The 16,328-nt window shown below is 43.5% G+C and overlaps 2 protein-coding genes across 14 annotated transcripts in view; one reads left to right on the top strand and one right to left on the bottom strand.

Moving 5' to 3' along the window:
• The window catches only part of LDB3 (LIM domain binding 3), a 127,303-nt gene extending 112,355 nt beyond the window's left edge, over positions 1-14,948 (bottom strand). For 3 of the 13 annotated variants that reach the window (XM_040607169.1, XM_040607178.1, XM_040607179.1), the window contains exons 1-2: positions 14,767-14,884; positions 8,238-8,352 (exon numbers count right to left, since the gene is read on the bottom strand). In XM_040607169.1, the coding sequence (XP_040463103.1) occupies positions 8,238-8,330 (93 nt within the window). In that variant the 5' untranslated portion in view covers positions 8,331-8,352; positions 14,767-14,884. Of the gene's footprint in view, positions 1-5,365; positions 5,445-8,237; positions 8,353-11,454; positions 11,477-12,027; positions 14,437-14,470; positions 14,713-14,749 lie in introns of those variants that run through there. The other 10 variants (XM_040607180.1, XM_040607181.1, XM_040607182.1 and 7 more) reach the window with 9 other exon arrangements.
• Positions 14,949-15,365: 417 nt separating this feature from the next.
• WAPL (WAPL cohesin release factor) overlaps positions 15,366-16,328 on the top strand; it is a 159,810-nt gene continuing 158,847 nt past the window's right edge. The window contains exon 1 of the mRNA XM_040607165.1: positions 15,366-15,484. The gene's annotated coding sequence lies outside the window, so the exon portion shown is untranslated. The remainder of the gene's footprint in view (positions 15,485-16,328) is intronic.

Raw genomic sequence — 16,328 nt, 5'->3', positions numbered from 1 at the left:
AAAAAATAAATTATTTCTTCCCCCTATAAATAAGAGCTGGGTGCTCTTGGTCCTTAAAATCTTTCAGAAGAACACAGAAACAGGTTCACATTTGGGGGAAAAAATTATATTCTTAATGGATCTGAAAATCACAGATTTTAGAACTGTTCCCAAAGGGTACTCAACAGTAGGGCTGGACTGAGTTTCAGGACCAGCTTCACATGATCAAGCTTTTATTTCATTTAGGACCTTGAGTTATGATAGCATTTAAGTAAAATACTTTTTTTTTTTTTTTTTATCATCTATGCAGCACATTTTGACAGGTGATACCGGTTTGATTTAAAATTTATTTTACGTAAATTATGGGTCAATACAATGTGACTGAACAGCACATGTGTGGCATCTTTGTCCTCACTCTGTACAGGCAAGAATGAAATTCTTTATGAAGTGCCATTGTTAAATATCACAGCACACTTTTATCAGATTAGGATTTAAGGATTTAGGCAATTGTAACAAAAAGCCAGTTCTGAGATTTTGCTCTCAGGTAGCCGTTTTTATTAAGGCTTTAGTTATACTAGTACAGAAGAAACAGCCCTTTAACATGCTGCATATAAGCCATCCTTTTTCAATTCATATTAATAATTTCAAAGCATACCATAGCTGACGCTGCCAGACAACATTTTAAATTAATTTCTTTCCTCAAGACTCGCAAGTATTGATTTTTACCATGTTCAGCAAAAAATTTCCCTCCTTCCTCTCCCCTTCTCATGATCTTTTAACAGGGGTTAATAACTTACCTGCACATTGAGCATCTGGCTATTCCTGCAACAAAACCCAGTAAAAAAAGAAGAGCAGTATCTCACATTATATTGGACATTATTTAACACTATATTATGCATCACAATGGTGGCATCTCAGGTACCTACATGCAGAAACTTCTAGTTACACAAATCAACTACATCAAATTGTGTTCTCTGATAGCTCCAGTCCACTACGAATGCTAGATTATAGTGAAGACCATTGTATTTTGTACACGTTTTGATACTTTCACAGGGCTGCTAAATGTCTGTGGTTTGTTGTTTTTTTAAAAATTTTGAAGAGTTATAAAAAACATGCATATTATGCTACTAATTAGACAACAAGAGTGACCAGATGAGAACTGCTGTTGCTGGTATAGAAAGTTAATGCTGACATATTTGCAGAGCTAATTTCCCTCTTCGTGTTCCGCTGGTTGGAGAACATTTTGCAATAATGTGTTCAGAATGGAGCTAATGACAAGGTTATCTGCTGTGTTATGTAGACAGCCATTTACAGAGTTCAGACATCAGACACTAATAAAAAGTTCTACCTGAAAAAAGCTTATTGTTAATTTTAATTATAAAGCACTATCAGTTCAGCATCTTTAAATTCATAATTTAATGGTTACCTCCTGCTGCGTTTACTAAAGGATCTGCAAAATTACTAACTTTAATGATAATTAAGTAAATCTGAGGACTTCCTGAAATACTACATGAACTATATTCTCAAAAAAATAAACTCTAGATCAAAGGCTAAGCAATTTGTCAGACCAGAATATCCAGTTGCTAGGGAACATTGCTAAATGTTAAAACAACACAAAAAGGAACGTAACTCATTTGAGTTGTGGATCTGTTTCCTTAGGTTAAGAAACCTTCTCCTTCTCCTCCATAAAGACAAAATAACTATGGTTATCGCCACTTGTGAACTTCTCTGTTTCTCACCAATCTTGGGCCCAACTTGCTCACACTTAACACTATGCCTCCTGTTCAAGGGAAGAAAGCTGCTAAGTCACTGTGTAGTGGTTTTTGGCATGAGTAGTAAGCTAGCACCAATAAATAGCGACTGTATTTATAACTGAGTTAGTAATTGCATAGATGCTCTTCAGCCAATTATTTCATACACTAAACTCTTTTCATGGATAATGCTACACGAGCATTGATGATTCAGACACCATCACACCCCAAAGAGAAAAGCTGCATTTAGCAGGTGAAATAAAGGCATGACTTTAAATCCACGGGTTATGTATTATGTGTTAGAACAGTCAGAGCAGCAGGTTTGATGATGTAACATCATTTCAACAAGTACCTCAGCTGTTATGGGCCATTATTCATATTAATCTGGCCTAAATGTTTCTCCTGAAATTCAAAACATGGATAGAATTGAGAACCAGAACCTTACAGCTGTGCATGATGTCTGCACAGACACTGTGCAGAGTACATAACATAATAGTCCATATACACTCCAACCTTCAGCAGTAAAGCTTAGTATTTAGTGATTACTTTAATTACACAAACAGGTAAGAGAGGCTGCCTTTCAGTTCCAAGCACATACTTGATTTAAAAGAGAAATCATTTGACCAAGAGCTGTAGTTTGATCCATGTCCTTCCTGAAAGTTCTTTGGTTGAGTACAGTACATGCATTCAAATCACACTGCATTATGATACTAATATTTAAATAAAATTTATAATAAAAGGACTCTTCCCCAAAAATCCTGAGTTTAAAGATACACAACAAGCTGCATGGATTTTTCGGAATGTTTTCTTCAAGGAAAGAAAACAAAAGCCTCTTAATGATTGTTGAACCAGAAGGGAAAAAATAGCACAACTTGTGGTGGATTTGCTTTGTATTACAAAAATCAGATATCTGTTGAAATCAAACCTTCTCTTAAAGAGTTAGCAGAGGAATGGTGAAACGTCCATTGGGATTACTCCTCAGACCTTATATGGGATTTTTGGTTAAGACAGGGAATATTGTCTGCCTCAGAATAACTAATGCCTTACCTCTTAGAGGACCTGGACAACCAAGTTTAAACCTTTGTTCTGCTGTAGTCAGGGCAGAGAGTTGAAGCAAGTCCCCAGTATCCAGGGATTTTCTGATCCCCAGGCACCAGAAGCCACCTCTTTCTTTGGTCCAATAAATATTATTTAAACAGAATGCGACTAGAGAATCTGCTCCCTCTCTCCTTGCCCAACATACACAAGCCACTTGTACTTGATGAGAGATGCAACCATATCATACAAATGCCCTGTATACTGAACTGTCATTTATAGTGTAGATGCTGACTACTGGAACATCTCAAACAAATAATACCAAATCAGAAAGTTTAGGAGTTCCTTGTAGGGTTCAGGCTCACAGAAATACAATAATTTCTGATAACGGTAGTTGTAAACATACCAGAATTGGCTTGTAAATTAGTTTGAAAGCAAAGATACCATCTAAAATAACTAACATTCTCTCATTATACCAACACATTCGTACACATGACAAATGACAGCACATAATAAAATTCAGAATGTTCTGGCTTTGGATGGGGTGACTGTTGCTCAAGAAGTGATCTAGAAATTAAGCAGATTATCCCAAAGAAATGCTGATGCCCACAGAATAGCTGTGTTATCAAAAACAGAAAAGGAAGTTTTGGAGTGTTCTTAAAAGTCAGTCTGGAAGTATTTCATTTTCCTCTCACAAGGAACTACTTTGAGTTAAACTGTAGAAGACTGGAAGAATGTGAAACCACTCATGAATAAGATATAATGACAGTTTATCTAGACATAAGCCAGTCATTACATTAAATGGCTCGCTCCCCATCTCTGAGGTTGACTGAGTCATTTGAGTTTTTTGGGAAAAACGGAAACATCTCCACTGAATAGTAGTTAAAAAGGCAGGCTTTCAGAGGACACGGGACTTACTTGTTAGATTTTGTAGAATATCACCTGTTATAAAGACTCATCTACAGCTTTGAGTATTGTGCAGAACTTCACATTTGGAGACTGAAGAAAACCTCTCAAAGTTGCACTTGTGGCTGTAGGACAACTACTCAGCAGTTCGATTCACCAGAGACAGATGCTTAACAGGTGATATGGAATCAGCATTTCAAGTAAACTTGTTACATTTCTTCAGTTCAGTGAATACAAGTAAACTGCACTCTTCTGATTCCAATTTACGTACAGCACCACATGGTCGTCCAAATGACAGTTGCAGAATGAATAGTGCCTGACCCAAATAATCTGAGATTTCCCTGCATTCAAGAATACAAGAAAAAAAAGCAAAGAGGGCCTCCCTTCCCCCATCACGTGCCTGTTGTAAGGCACTGATACCCCATATGCTATAGGCCCACGGGAAATCAATACTCTCACATAGCTCCTAAGGAAACGTAGTCACAGGCAAGAGGCTGATACAAGCATGCTAAGGAGTGGAGGAGGGAGAGGGAGTAATCAGGAGAAGATGCTAATAAAAGGAAAGAGCCCAACAAATATGAGAACAGACTTCCAGCTCCTCCAGAGATGCAGACTGCAAAATGCTAGAATAGGGTTTTTTCCTCCCCAAAGAGCTGTTTCAGTCTGTTTTTATCAGGATAAATATACAGATCAGCTAATTTCTTTTTTTTCCTATCAGCGTTTGCCATTTCCCCTCACTGCTTACATCATCACCAGTTTTCAACTTCTTCCTCACTTCATAAAATAAAGCCAAAATACACTTAACACTTTTGTTTTGTTTAAACACAGTCTCCTTCAGTTTCAGGCTCTGGGTTTTGGTTTGGAATGCAGGCAACTTAAAAAAACCTTTCTATTAGGAAATAGAAAATCGTATGGATAATCAGAGTGAATATACCACTCACGAGTTACTGTGTTGTTCTGGATAATATATCTGCTACCTCAGATGATAGTTCTCACACACCTTTCAGCTCATTGCAGCACCTGCAAGCCAGTCTGTCTTACTAGAAAAGCTTGCTGTTCAGCAATGGTCATTCAGAAATATATGAAGTGGCTCTGCTATTGCATCCATCCACATACAATCATACCATCTTAGGTAATATGGCAACACAGCACTTAGATAATTAACTATGCCTAAAAGCCTTCTTACAGAGGATTTGGTCTATAAAATTAATGAATTCTGCTTGCTTCCAGACAGTTCATGCAAGCAATAGGAGAAAGTAACCTGCTTTGCTGCCCATATCAATTTGGAAAGACCAGATTTATTCATACGATCATGCCACCGGTGACAGCTCTTAGCACTGCCAACAACATGCAGGTCTCATTCATTTCAGTACGACTGACAGATGTTAAGCTTTACTAAGAGTCTGTCAATACTGTTTTCCTACCTCTGCTCCCTGCCCATGGCATCTCATGACAGAATTTGTTCTAGAAGGTAGGATGGTCTGCAAAGTAGGGACCAGAAAAATATTTTTTAAATTTTCCCAGGTTATTTTCTAATGCCATCATTAAAGGAGCATGAAAGCTGCAGTGACCTTAACTCTTCTCCACTTTGTCTCCTCTTTTCCTGTCCCCACCCCCCTACATTAGCCAGGCACTTATTTTTAGATAAAGAACAGATAAGCAGAACAATCCATTTCAGGGGAACACATCTTCACCTGTCACCCAGCTGACTGACTGTGACTCCTGTGTCTTATGTTGTTGGCTATTCAGCAGTGAGCTATCACCTGGACCTACCTGAGAGGAAGAAAATACAGTGTCTCAGACAGTGTTTTAAAAGTCTTTTAAACTGTTGTGTCAAACAGCTCTGAGTAACTCCCTTGCTTGCTCACTGTTTTAAGAGCACTTTCCTAAACAGAAGCAATAGCAATGCCACAGTCTTGTATTATGCTTTTGTCAGTAGGCTTTAAAGACTTTCAGATTCTCTCCCCTGCTTCTCAGATGAAGTGCAAGCTGAGCAGGAATTGGGCTGGCTGACAGAGTGCAGGTCAACAGACAGCTAAGCCACAGCTCTAGTTCCTAAGTCCAGGGTGCCCACTTTCTGTCTAGGTGTGGGCTAGCTTCATACTGGCACAATACTAGCTTCCCCTTTCAGGAAGGTCCTTGGGAACATGCAGGCTTAAAACTATAAACGGGATGTACAATCCCAGTGTGGTAGGCTGTTGCCGTCATCTTTCTCAAGAGCTCAGAGGCAACTCTCTCACCGCATGAGAGAAAAGCACAGAGCCTCCATGAAAAAAGATGAGTCTTTTTGTTCTCTGTGGCTCACTCACAGACAGTCTTATTGCTTGGGGGCAGTTAGAGTATAAAGAGCATGTCTGCATGTAAACCCTACCTGCCTGCATAGAGGGATACTACACATATGTAGGCAAAAGAGCTATAGCACATCTGGTATTAAAAGCAATTATAAGACCCTTTAAGTTGAAGTGTTTGGGGGTTAGGACTCATCTGGCACACAGAAAGTCTGATCTTATCGCAGGGCAGCTGCAGATCAAAACCAGTCCGTGGATAAGCGTATGGCATCCACTGGCAACATTTAGAGCTGTGTGCCCTTCTCAAGATGGGGATTTTCCTCACTTATCTTCTCTCCCACACTCCACCCCCCCTAGAATATCTTCAGAATGTAAGTGCAGCTTTCCTTTTCCCCCATGGTAAGATTGCAATTATGGTTAAGTTCACAGCTTAACTCACTTATAACTGCAAATTGCTGTTTAAGGGGAACATCTGATCTGTTCTGAGATATATTTATGTGAAAGATGCTACATGAAAAATAGACATTAAGAAAATGAAAATTATCAAAAGCCATGTATTACACTGTGTTCCAATTAAAAAATATTACAATCAGCAGGCATTCCTACTCTAGCTCCTCCTGAAAGAGGCTACGTTCATTTCTGCATGCCTGCCTTTCCCCCCTAAGGCAGTGTGGCAGGCTACAAAATCCGATCCCATCCCAAAGCAACATTCCCAACTAAAAACTGGGCCTCACCGGGAAAGAGTTCAAAACATTTAACAGTGCTTTCTGACACTTCTACTGCTGGAAACGTAGCCAGCTGTGTGAAGAGGTAATTCCTCCACATCTCTGGGAATCCAGCCATTGTGGTTTCACTCCTGCTCATACGTTCCCACAAGCCCCATGAGAATCATATAGCCTTTGGGCATAGTGAGTACACTTTAAGAGATCACAATTTGAGACAATGGGTTCTTTGGTTTTCATTTCTGATTGTGTCATACAGTGCAAGTGCCATAGCCCCAGTCTCTAGGTATGACTGAATTACTTAAAAATATAAAATCAATACCATACAGCACAGGCTCTATGTCATGAAAATTCTGACAAAAATATGCTGGCACCTCTCTATACTTACCTTGTGTGGGATAAGGACAGAAATACCAAAATTATTTACCCTAATGAAATTAATATAAGTTTATGAAGTAGTGTCGGTGGCTTTTTTTGCAGCGAAGCATACCTTTTGTCTGCATTCTATTTGTCTGATTAAATCATTCTGGTATTCCTTTTAAACACTGTTATGTAAGTAACCTCCCCTGTCATCGCACTGCAAAATAGACCTTCTGCAGGTGATTTGTGGAGGAACCAAGATGTCTCTAAAAAGATCTGAGCATTCTGGAACAGATTTGATACTGTCAGAAGGAGGGGAAAAAAACCCCACCAAAACAAACACAAGGAAGCTGCAAGAGGTAGTAGAAAGCAGAGTTCCCAAACCAGAAGTTACACAGAACTACCTAGTTTGATAAGAGAAGTGTAGGTAAGAGAAATGCTTACAAGTTTCCTGAAAACCACCCAATGTTTAAAACTTTTAAGAAACTGAGCTAATTCAGGTAATAAGAGCACTCCACTGCAACACCCTAAAATATTGCTCTTAGGAGGAAAAATAAAAAAGCAACACAAAAAATCAGCTAGGAAATAAATGGACTAATATGTAATTGACAGATACATCAGGTAATTAATTATTAAATCACATGCTGTTTGTCAGCTGCAAATGGAAGACTTCTGCATAATTTAAGACCATATCTTAAGCACTATTGAGTCTACTGCTTGAAATGTCTAATTTTCAACCAGTTTTTGCTCCCCCCAAAAAGAGGGGACATGTATCCCTACCTTTGTCCAGTTTTAACACCTAGACTTCATGTATTTACAAGCCATTACATGTTTATTTTCTAGAAAGATAATTCTATATTCCCATCCAACCATTGTTCTCCCTTTCTCCCAATGAGACAGCAACAGCGATGTCCCTATCAGCACAAAGAAACACTGTACAGAATAGACCTAGGAGCTTGTTTAAGAGAGACAGTATCATCATTCTATAAAACGTACTAACCAGAACTCTCTTCTTGACGCATCATAAATGCCAGGTTCTACCTTGAACTGGTATATTAAAAGTCCACATTATATTACCTTTATTCAGACCTACAAAGGTCCTCTATTTTGCCAGGCCATGTCAGAGCGTACATATGACTAGTTCACTGCTATTTTTCAACCTAAACAAGCTCAACAAGGTCTTGTTGCTCACTTACTCTGGAGATGGTCAAGGGCATGTTGAAGTCCTTGCCCCCTTGCAGTCGGAAGCCCCATGGTCCAGGACCATTCAGAGTCACGCTGTAAGCCATTTTGTACCGCTTTCACAAGGCACTGCAGAACAGAAGGATAAGGTAGACAGAGAAAGCGTGAAAAAACACAGAATGAGAAAAGGGAAGAGTTTTATATAACGAAAGCAATTCTCTTTCTGCCTTGCCTGTTCAGTCGTGCTCTGATATCACCTAAGAATAGATGGGAGCTATAATGCAGATGCTGATATCCCAGCTGAGTAGGGCCCATAAAAGGTTTGTAACCAGACACCTACTATGCAAAGACTTTATGACTCAGAGGTCTAATATAGCCCCCAGGGAAGGGGACAGATCTTTCTAGGCTTCCCAAGCCCCTCTTCATGCTCAGTTACTTTATGGGCAAAGCACATTTTGTAATAAAACAAGCAAAAAATATCCCGTGCTTAAACCCCAAACACTCAAATCTCTTTACTAACCTGTTAACAACTACATAGCCATTTGTTACTTCTACTTCGGAACATACGTTTATTGCACTGTGATATATAATGTGCTACAAACAGGTTCTTTTTACATAGATCTTTCTATATGTAGCAGGAAAGGCACCAAAAAAAAAAAAAAAAAAAGAGTTTACCTTCTTTTGCATTGGTTTGTTAAACTGAAAAAAACAGTATACACTACATGCCTTTAGCACCACAAAAAATCCCGCAACTTCATGTCTGTCTCTTGGTTCCATAGCCCTTGCTTTCTCAAGGGAAAATTAAAATTTATTCTCTTTGAATGCAGAAAGAAGTATTATGGGTTACTTCTAATCAGCATTTAATTTCCGTGGCAAAAGCACAGTTTCACCAACCTGTCTCATTATTTCGATACAAGTCTTCTAAAGGCATGACACTTAAGCAGAAGGCTAGGAATACAAATATCTAGCTAACTGCTCCCTTAACCCATTCCTTGATTTTTCATAGTTTATATTCCAGTTTTTAGGTGTTCCATAAAACTTTATAACCCTTGTTCAGTAACACTGGATAGCATTTCTGCCTTAGATTTGGAATAGCTCAAATAAGAGAGAAAAGTGACGAGGAGGAGCTGCTGGCAGAACTACAGATACAAACAAAAAGCTTCTTCTCTCAGGGCAAGGCTACAAACGTTAAATAACATTCACCCCTTTCAAGTCATTAATATGTGCAGGACCTCCAGAACCTGTCTCTCTGCAGCACCATTGCCTTTACCCTTCAGTTACAAAGAAATTCCCATTACGTTAACGTGGGAGGGCAAGAGGCGGAAGAGCATGGGTTCTACTCTGATAATCAAAAAGACGACCAAAACCACATAATGCACTAGAGCGAGGCAGCTCAGTTTGAACGTTGATAATAGGTCATTCACCCCAAACACGTACCTTAAAACGTGACAGAAAAACTGATGGTGAAATGGCAGAGAGCAGACACTACCAGGGCCTCAGCCTTTCTCTAAGGAGATGACCAATAATTTTTCAAAAACCATGAGACAATGTGTCTGTTTAGTATTCACAGTGGCAGAAAAGCCATTTGTACAAGGGAATAATTAAGCTCTGCACAGACACTAGACTAAACCACATAACCACTTTTTTTAGTCAGACATCCAAATTAAACCACAGCAATTCACACAGATTTAAATGAAACTTACACTAAGCCAGTAGAACTGGCCCAAAACAAAACAAATAGCAAGACACAGCTTTTAAAGAAAATGGGTTACTGGTGTCTCTCAAATACCTCTAGGGCATATTTACATCAACAGCATTTGTAACCTACCCTATATGAGTCCAGAACCAGTGATGTTTGGATGGTGACTTTGAAGGGAGACAAAATGTGATTTGCACTTCAAATGCCAGTTTTCAGGCCTGCCAGTTTATCTAGTAGCTCCATTTCTAAACACTAGCACTGAGTTTGTTTATTTTTTTAGAAGGTCACATGCAGACATTAAAGATTGAAGGTAAATCCTCATTGCACTATTCCTTTCCTTTTCCTGGGAATTCACTTCTGGTTTTTAGTGCCCTTTCTTGGCTCCATTGCAAGGGTTCAGAATGGAATAAAACCAGGAATAAGACAAGCATAGTGAATCATTGCTTCACTAGTAAAGACAGTATCACAGAAAAAAGTATTAGAAGAGAGGATATGTTTTTACGGACTGTGAATTCTGTGCCCGTTACCTTCCTGTACCTAAATCTTGAGTCATTTGTGTTAAAGGAAAAAGAATGGGGCGTGAGTATGAAGCAAAACCCAGAACAGAATAGAACTGCACAGCAAGCTGAACAGAACTACGCATTAAGAAACAAGAAACAGAGATGCTGTTTAATCTAAGACTCGTGCTTCTATCCTACTTTCACATGTGTAACATGCCATTTGCTTATCAGTTTAGGACATCTGAAAGGATCTGTGAGATCCTTCAGGCTGGGTGATGTGCTAGGAAACTAGAGTGATAATCTCGTTAGGGGCACTGTCATTTGAATGAAATGTTAAACTGAGGTCACTTGTTCCTACTCCTTTCCTTTCTGTCTGTGTCTGCATGAATGTTCAGCATAGCTTGGCACTTTTAAAAAGAAAGTGTACAGGCTACGCCAGTGCTCTGGCCAACATTCCCCTTCCAGACAACAGGACCTCTTTCACATGCCTGCACTATCACTACCAAGTGCACCTGGGAGTAAAAATATTTCAGAGTTTTCTTTCTCCGGGCTTCTCTTAAGTCCTTTCTCTTCTGTGTTTGTTTCCCCTCTGCCTGCCTGGGGAATGTTCTGTACCTAACAAAGAAGTGCGAACAGTTAAGAAGCTCATGCATGTAGTCACATAGAACCCAACTCCATTAGCTGGGGACACTCTATCATAGGTCTCACTTGTCTTCTACAGACTTAATACAATCAGCCTGTAAGTAAGTAAGAAGGTGATCCACCCAGATGACTGTTTCAACCCTACCCTGTTTTGAAAGGTGAGAGACACAGGGGTTCTCACCTTGTGAAATATCCTGAGCAAACCCAGGAACTACATTTGTGCAGCAGGTACCATGCCATCATGGCTACCAGCACAAGCCTAGCAGAACACAGTGAACCTTGTGATGTTTAGATGAGGTTTTAGTTGCTTTACATAACTGCCTGTTAGACTGTTCAAAAAATCATTTTTTGTTTGCTTCAATAACAAAATTTTTTTTTCTCTTGGTGTACCTTCTTCCCTATGTTCTCCAGCTATGTCAAAATCTAGGATTTGCTTGCAGTTCCTTCCTTCAGACAGAAGTTGTGCTGAGTCAGATAGGGTCACCGGTGTAAGGAATGACATTTAAAGAAAAAAAACCCAAACATATTCCAGGAGCAGGGTAACATTTTCTCTACAGATTTTGTCCAGAGCTCAGCAGGTCCCTCGCTGAGCTGCCCCCAGCTGATGGATGGGAACAGTTGTGAGGAAGCTGGATGGGTACCAGGCTCTGCAGGCTCTACAGCAGAGGAGAGTGCTGCCCCCCCGCAGCGAATGCCTCAGAGCCCGAGCAGAGCTGTCCTTCCACAACTACGTCAGAGGTGTTACACCAGCAGAAACAACTCACATATGCTAGGAGACCATGTTGTATTACAGTGAACTGACTTTAGGAAAGCTACAACTGCATGCTTGGGAGTGCATAGCCATTAAACGAATGAAATAAAACCCACCAGTGTCAATGCTAAATTAAGGTGGAAGGAAACAAGTAATGGAAATTCCAATTGTTCAAGTTGCTACTACTTCATTAAGCTGGCCACATTACTCACCAGTTATATTTTAGCTGCAGCGGTAGATGTACTCATAGAAGAGCCTTGAATTACTGTTACTGCAGCAACAAGGTTGTATCATTAGGCATTTCAGAATTAGATTGCTTGAGTCTGACTTCTGATCTGCAATAGACTATGCATCTTTGGCTTATAAAAAGATTTCATGCAAGGTCATGGTTTCAACAACATTTAATGTTTTTCTTCAGGCAAGTGAAAGACTTTCCCTGTGGAGGAATAAACAATAATTTCTTCTTTGATAAACAGATCTTCAACAAGCTGGATAAACATGCCTTTGAAACAAAAACTCAGACAAAAATATTGGCCTTCATTTCAGCCACCCTCAACTGAGGGAGTGGCGGTATGAGAAAGCAGCATTCTGCTTTATGACAAACGTGTCCTTTTTGTCCCATGGATTCCTGCACTGTCTCCAGTAAGATTATCAGTCTTCCAGAAGAGTGGAAAGGCAATGAGAATGGATTGGGAGCATGTGAAGAAACTACTCACCTAGACACTTTCATGAAGAAAATTCAAGCTTTGAACAAGATGTCTGATGTATGCAATCCTAGAGTTTTCCAAAATTTTGAATTAACCCAATGTTAATTATATTCCACGTGGAATAATGAGGAAACAACAGTTGTATTTGAGGACTGATCTTCATTGCAATCCACAGGACAAAACAGTGTGTTTACTATATAATGGGTAATCAGTGCTAAAGAATTTGAAACTGACACATTAGAAATGTAAAGGCTTTTTAGCTCTCAATTCCTTCCTTGCCAATGTCAAATTGAATATAAAATTACTGAGAGCTAAGATTTTTTTTTCCCACAGGTTCAGCACAAGTTCAATATTGCTTCCAAAGCAAGACTATTATACAATGCAAAAGAGCTCATTGATGTCTCCTTTCCTTCACTGCTGAGCTCTGAACTAAGTTGAGCTAATCCTATTTGTACTTCCATGTAAAGCTTTGTTTCACCCATTTAATCAAAATACTTCAGTTCTCACAGAACCTTGTATTTCTGAGTTCTTACTAGTCCCTTTATCAAGTTGTCCTAAATCCTGTATTTTGACCTTTCTTAAGGAGTTAAATTTTTTATCATGCTTGGCTTCAACAAGTTTTGCTTTGTTGATACCTTTCTAGTAATGTGGCTTGTGGGTCCCAACAGAGTATAGTATTGCTGGGGAGATATGCTACAGCAGTATAATGATGGAGTATTATCTCCCTTCTCTGTAACACAATCCCTTCAGAAATGGAGCTGAAACCCTTTTCTCTTTGGCTGTTTGCTGCTGCCAGGATCACCTTACCAATTAATCGTATCTGCTGTTTACCCTCACCTCTAGGTCCTCCTCCATAACTACTTTCAGAATTACGGAAAAATGACATTTCACACTACTTTTTCAGCTAGGTGTTTTGGGTTTTTTTCCTGCCATGACCTCATTCCACTACCATAAAAGACTGCCTATATATCATAGTAGTCATGACATGTAGTCAGACATGACCTTTAGAAGATTTGAAGATTTTTGGTAACTATGTTAAACTGGAAACCATACCTGCGGAGAGGCAGGCTGCTGAGGGAAAAGATACCCGTCCAGACTGTTTTAAGTGACTTTTTTGCCCCTGTATTACCAAAAGCCTTTAAGCGTATGTCACCAAGTTCTCACCTCACCAGCATTCCAGTCATTGTTTTTAAAGGCACCCACTACAGCAAGTAATACTTAATACTTCTACGGCGCCTACCTTGCCAAGATATCCCATGTCTTTTTTTTAAGGTAAAGAACACCTCAACACCTGTTGTTGTTACCACATCCTTTTAACATATGTAACCATAGCGCTTAGATTACCAGCTTTCGGTCACAAAATGAGTCGACAGCAGCAACTGGATTAAAATGAAGGGCTCGGTTTCTAGTGCAGGTACTTGAACCAGAAGAAGGTTGCTAAATGCACTGCCGTTCTGTTGTTATCACTGTTCCCCAACGCCGGGCTGAAACCAGGAAAAGTTATAGCAATGCTGTGACTACTGTAATTTGTGCCTTGCTGCAGGGGATTCTAATTGACGGTTTTGTCCTACAGGAGAAAACAGCAAAGGAGAAAAGCCCAAACCAACACAAACACACCAAAAAGCGGCTTAAGAGTCTCTGTGCGGGTCACTGTCAGCTCCACACAGACCAGGGCCTGAGCTGTGATATGACATCGGTGTCACAGCACCTGCACAGAGTTGGCTGGCCTCCGGAGAGCCGGTGGTTTGGCACAGCACAATCGATGTACAGCAAGCTTAGAAGAGGGGATCCTGCACGGTCAGTGTACTGTGTCCATTGCAGAGATTCCTCAAGGATCACCACAGGACGCTGAGGCAGCGGCGTGCCCCTGCGCATACGCCCAAGGATGCAAGATTCAACCTTAAACTGAGCCGCCTGCCAGCAGTCAGATTTCAGACAAATGACCCACCTGCTCGCTCCTGCCCTCCCAGGAAAGGCTTTACTGGGCAACGTTTGCCGCTGGGGAAACTCTTGAAACCCGCAGGGCGACTTTTTCGAGGCTCCCGCTCGCCGGCCTTGCCCCTTGCCAGCCGCCTGCGGCTCGCCCGGCGCCTGCCTCCTGCCCGTTCGCCTTCCGCCGGCCTTAGCGGGAGCCCGCTCCCTCCCGCAGCCGCGGGGCGCCGGGGCGCTGCCTGATGGGCGCCTCGCCCGCCGCCGCTCCTTCCCTCAGCGCCGCGGCGCCACCCACCTTGCCCACTGCCGTACCTCGAGCAGCGCAACCCGTAACTCTAGGCCGGCCGGGCGCCCACCGCTACCGCCGGCCACGCACCGCCTCGCTGCGCCGCGCCGCGGCGGGTGGGACGGGCGGGCTGGGGGTGTCGGCAGGCGTGGGACGGCCGCTCCCCCCGCCGCCAGGCGCCCGAGCGGACCGGCGGGCGCAGGTTCCCGCCCCCGCAGCAGCTGCCCTCAGCGGGCGGCGCTTGCGGTCACACGCACCCTCGGACATCCCCCCGCGCCGGCCGCGGCCAGAGGGCGGCCCCGGCGGGAGAGGCGGCGGCCCCGGCGGGAGAGGCGGCGGCGCCGGCGGCACCACCCGCTCCCGCGGCAAGGGTGGCGCCGCTGCCGCCGAGTGGGCGCCCGTAACGCGCCCGTAACGCGCCCGCGGCCCTGCCGGGCGCCTCCGCCGCGCGTGGGCGTGGCGTGCCCGTAGCGCCCGTGCCCGCCGGGCGCCGCGCTGAGGGGAGCCCGCCCGCGCGCGGGGCCGCCGCCAGGGGGCGCTGCGCGGGAGAGCAGGAGCGCGAGGGGGCTCGCCGCCGCGGGTGGTGGCGGAGTGGCCGTTAGCCGAGAAACCGTTATCAGCCGTGGCCGAGCACTTTGTAACAAAATCCGTTGTTGAACGGAGATCACCTCTCGGCCCCGGTGGCAGAGCAGGACGGTGACACAAAGCTGTGGGGAGCGGTTCGGCTGCGCGCCGGGGGAGCAGGTATCGGGGGGGGGGGGGGAGCGGGCGTTACGCGTCTGGGTGCCCTCAGGGCCGCGGCGAGGGAAGCCATGGCGGCGGCGGCGGCGGCCGGAGGGGGGGGGGGGCGCGCCCTCCTGAGGGACTCGGAACGTTCTGGAAGGCGGCGCGGGAGGCGGGTGCTGCCCCGGCTTGCCGGCCACTGCCCGCCAGGGACAGCGGGCTCCGCGCCTGCCGGCGGTGCCCTGCGCATGTGCCTGAGCGCTTGGCGAGCGGGGAGCCGGCCGCCTCCCGCCCCCGCGAACCCCCCAGCACGTGTGGGAGCGGCGCGTTCCCTCGGAAAGTGGAGGTGAAGTTGTGTTATTCCCCCAGTGGTTCCTGGTGTCGGTAGGTAGTGGTCGTTTGAACTGAACGGAAAAGTTAAAACGGCTGCCCAAGAGGAGACAGGGGGTTTGGAAGACAATTTTCAGAAAAATAGAGAATGAAGAGCGCCGTTGCCCAACTGAACTTAAGCTGCTCGGCCTTGGGGTGACCGTGACCGCTGTTTTGCCAAGACCCAAGCTCCTCACTACGTACACCCCTCTATGCAGCAGTGACATGCGATTATTTGCTTTTTAATATTACGCTCCCAAAGGTATCTTCCAGAAAGAGTGAAAGTGGCTGAGCCACTGCTTTATGAGTTCGTTAAAAATAAAATCGAATCAAATAAAATAAACGCCTGTTCCGAAGCACTGAACACACTGGAACCCACCCCGCGCGGCCTGGCTGTGGGGCGGCCCGGCAGCGCGGGGCCGGGGGCGCGGGCGGGGCGGGGGGCGGCGGGCGCGGCGGCCCCGTCAGCACCAGGGACAGGCGCCTCCCCGGGCCG

Source organism: Falco naumanni, chromosome 9 (assembly GCF_017639655.2).
Source record: "Falco naumanni isolate bFalNau1 chromosome 9, bFalNau1.pat, whole genome shotgun sequence".
NCBI classification, from domain to species: Eukaryota; Metazoa; Chordata; class Aves; order Falconiformes; family Falconidae; genus Falco; species Falco naumanni.
The sequence above is the reverse complement of the archived record's forward strand: the minus strand, read 5'-3'. Positions and strand labels throughout refer to the sequence as shown.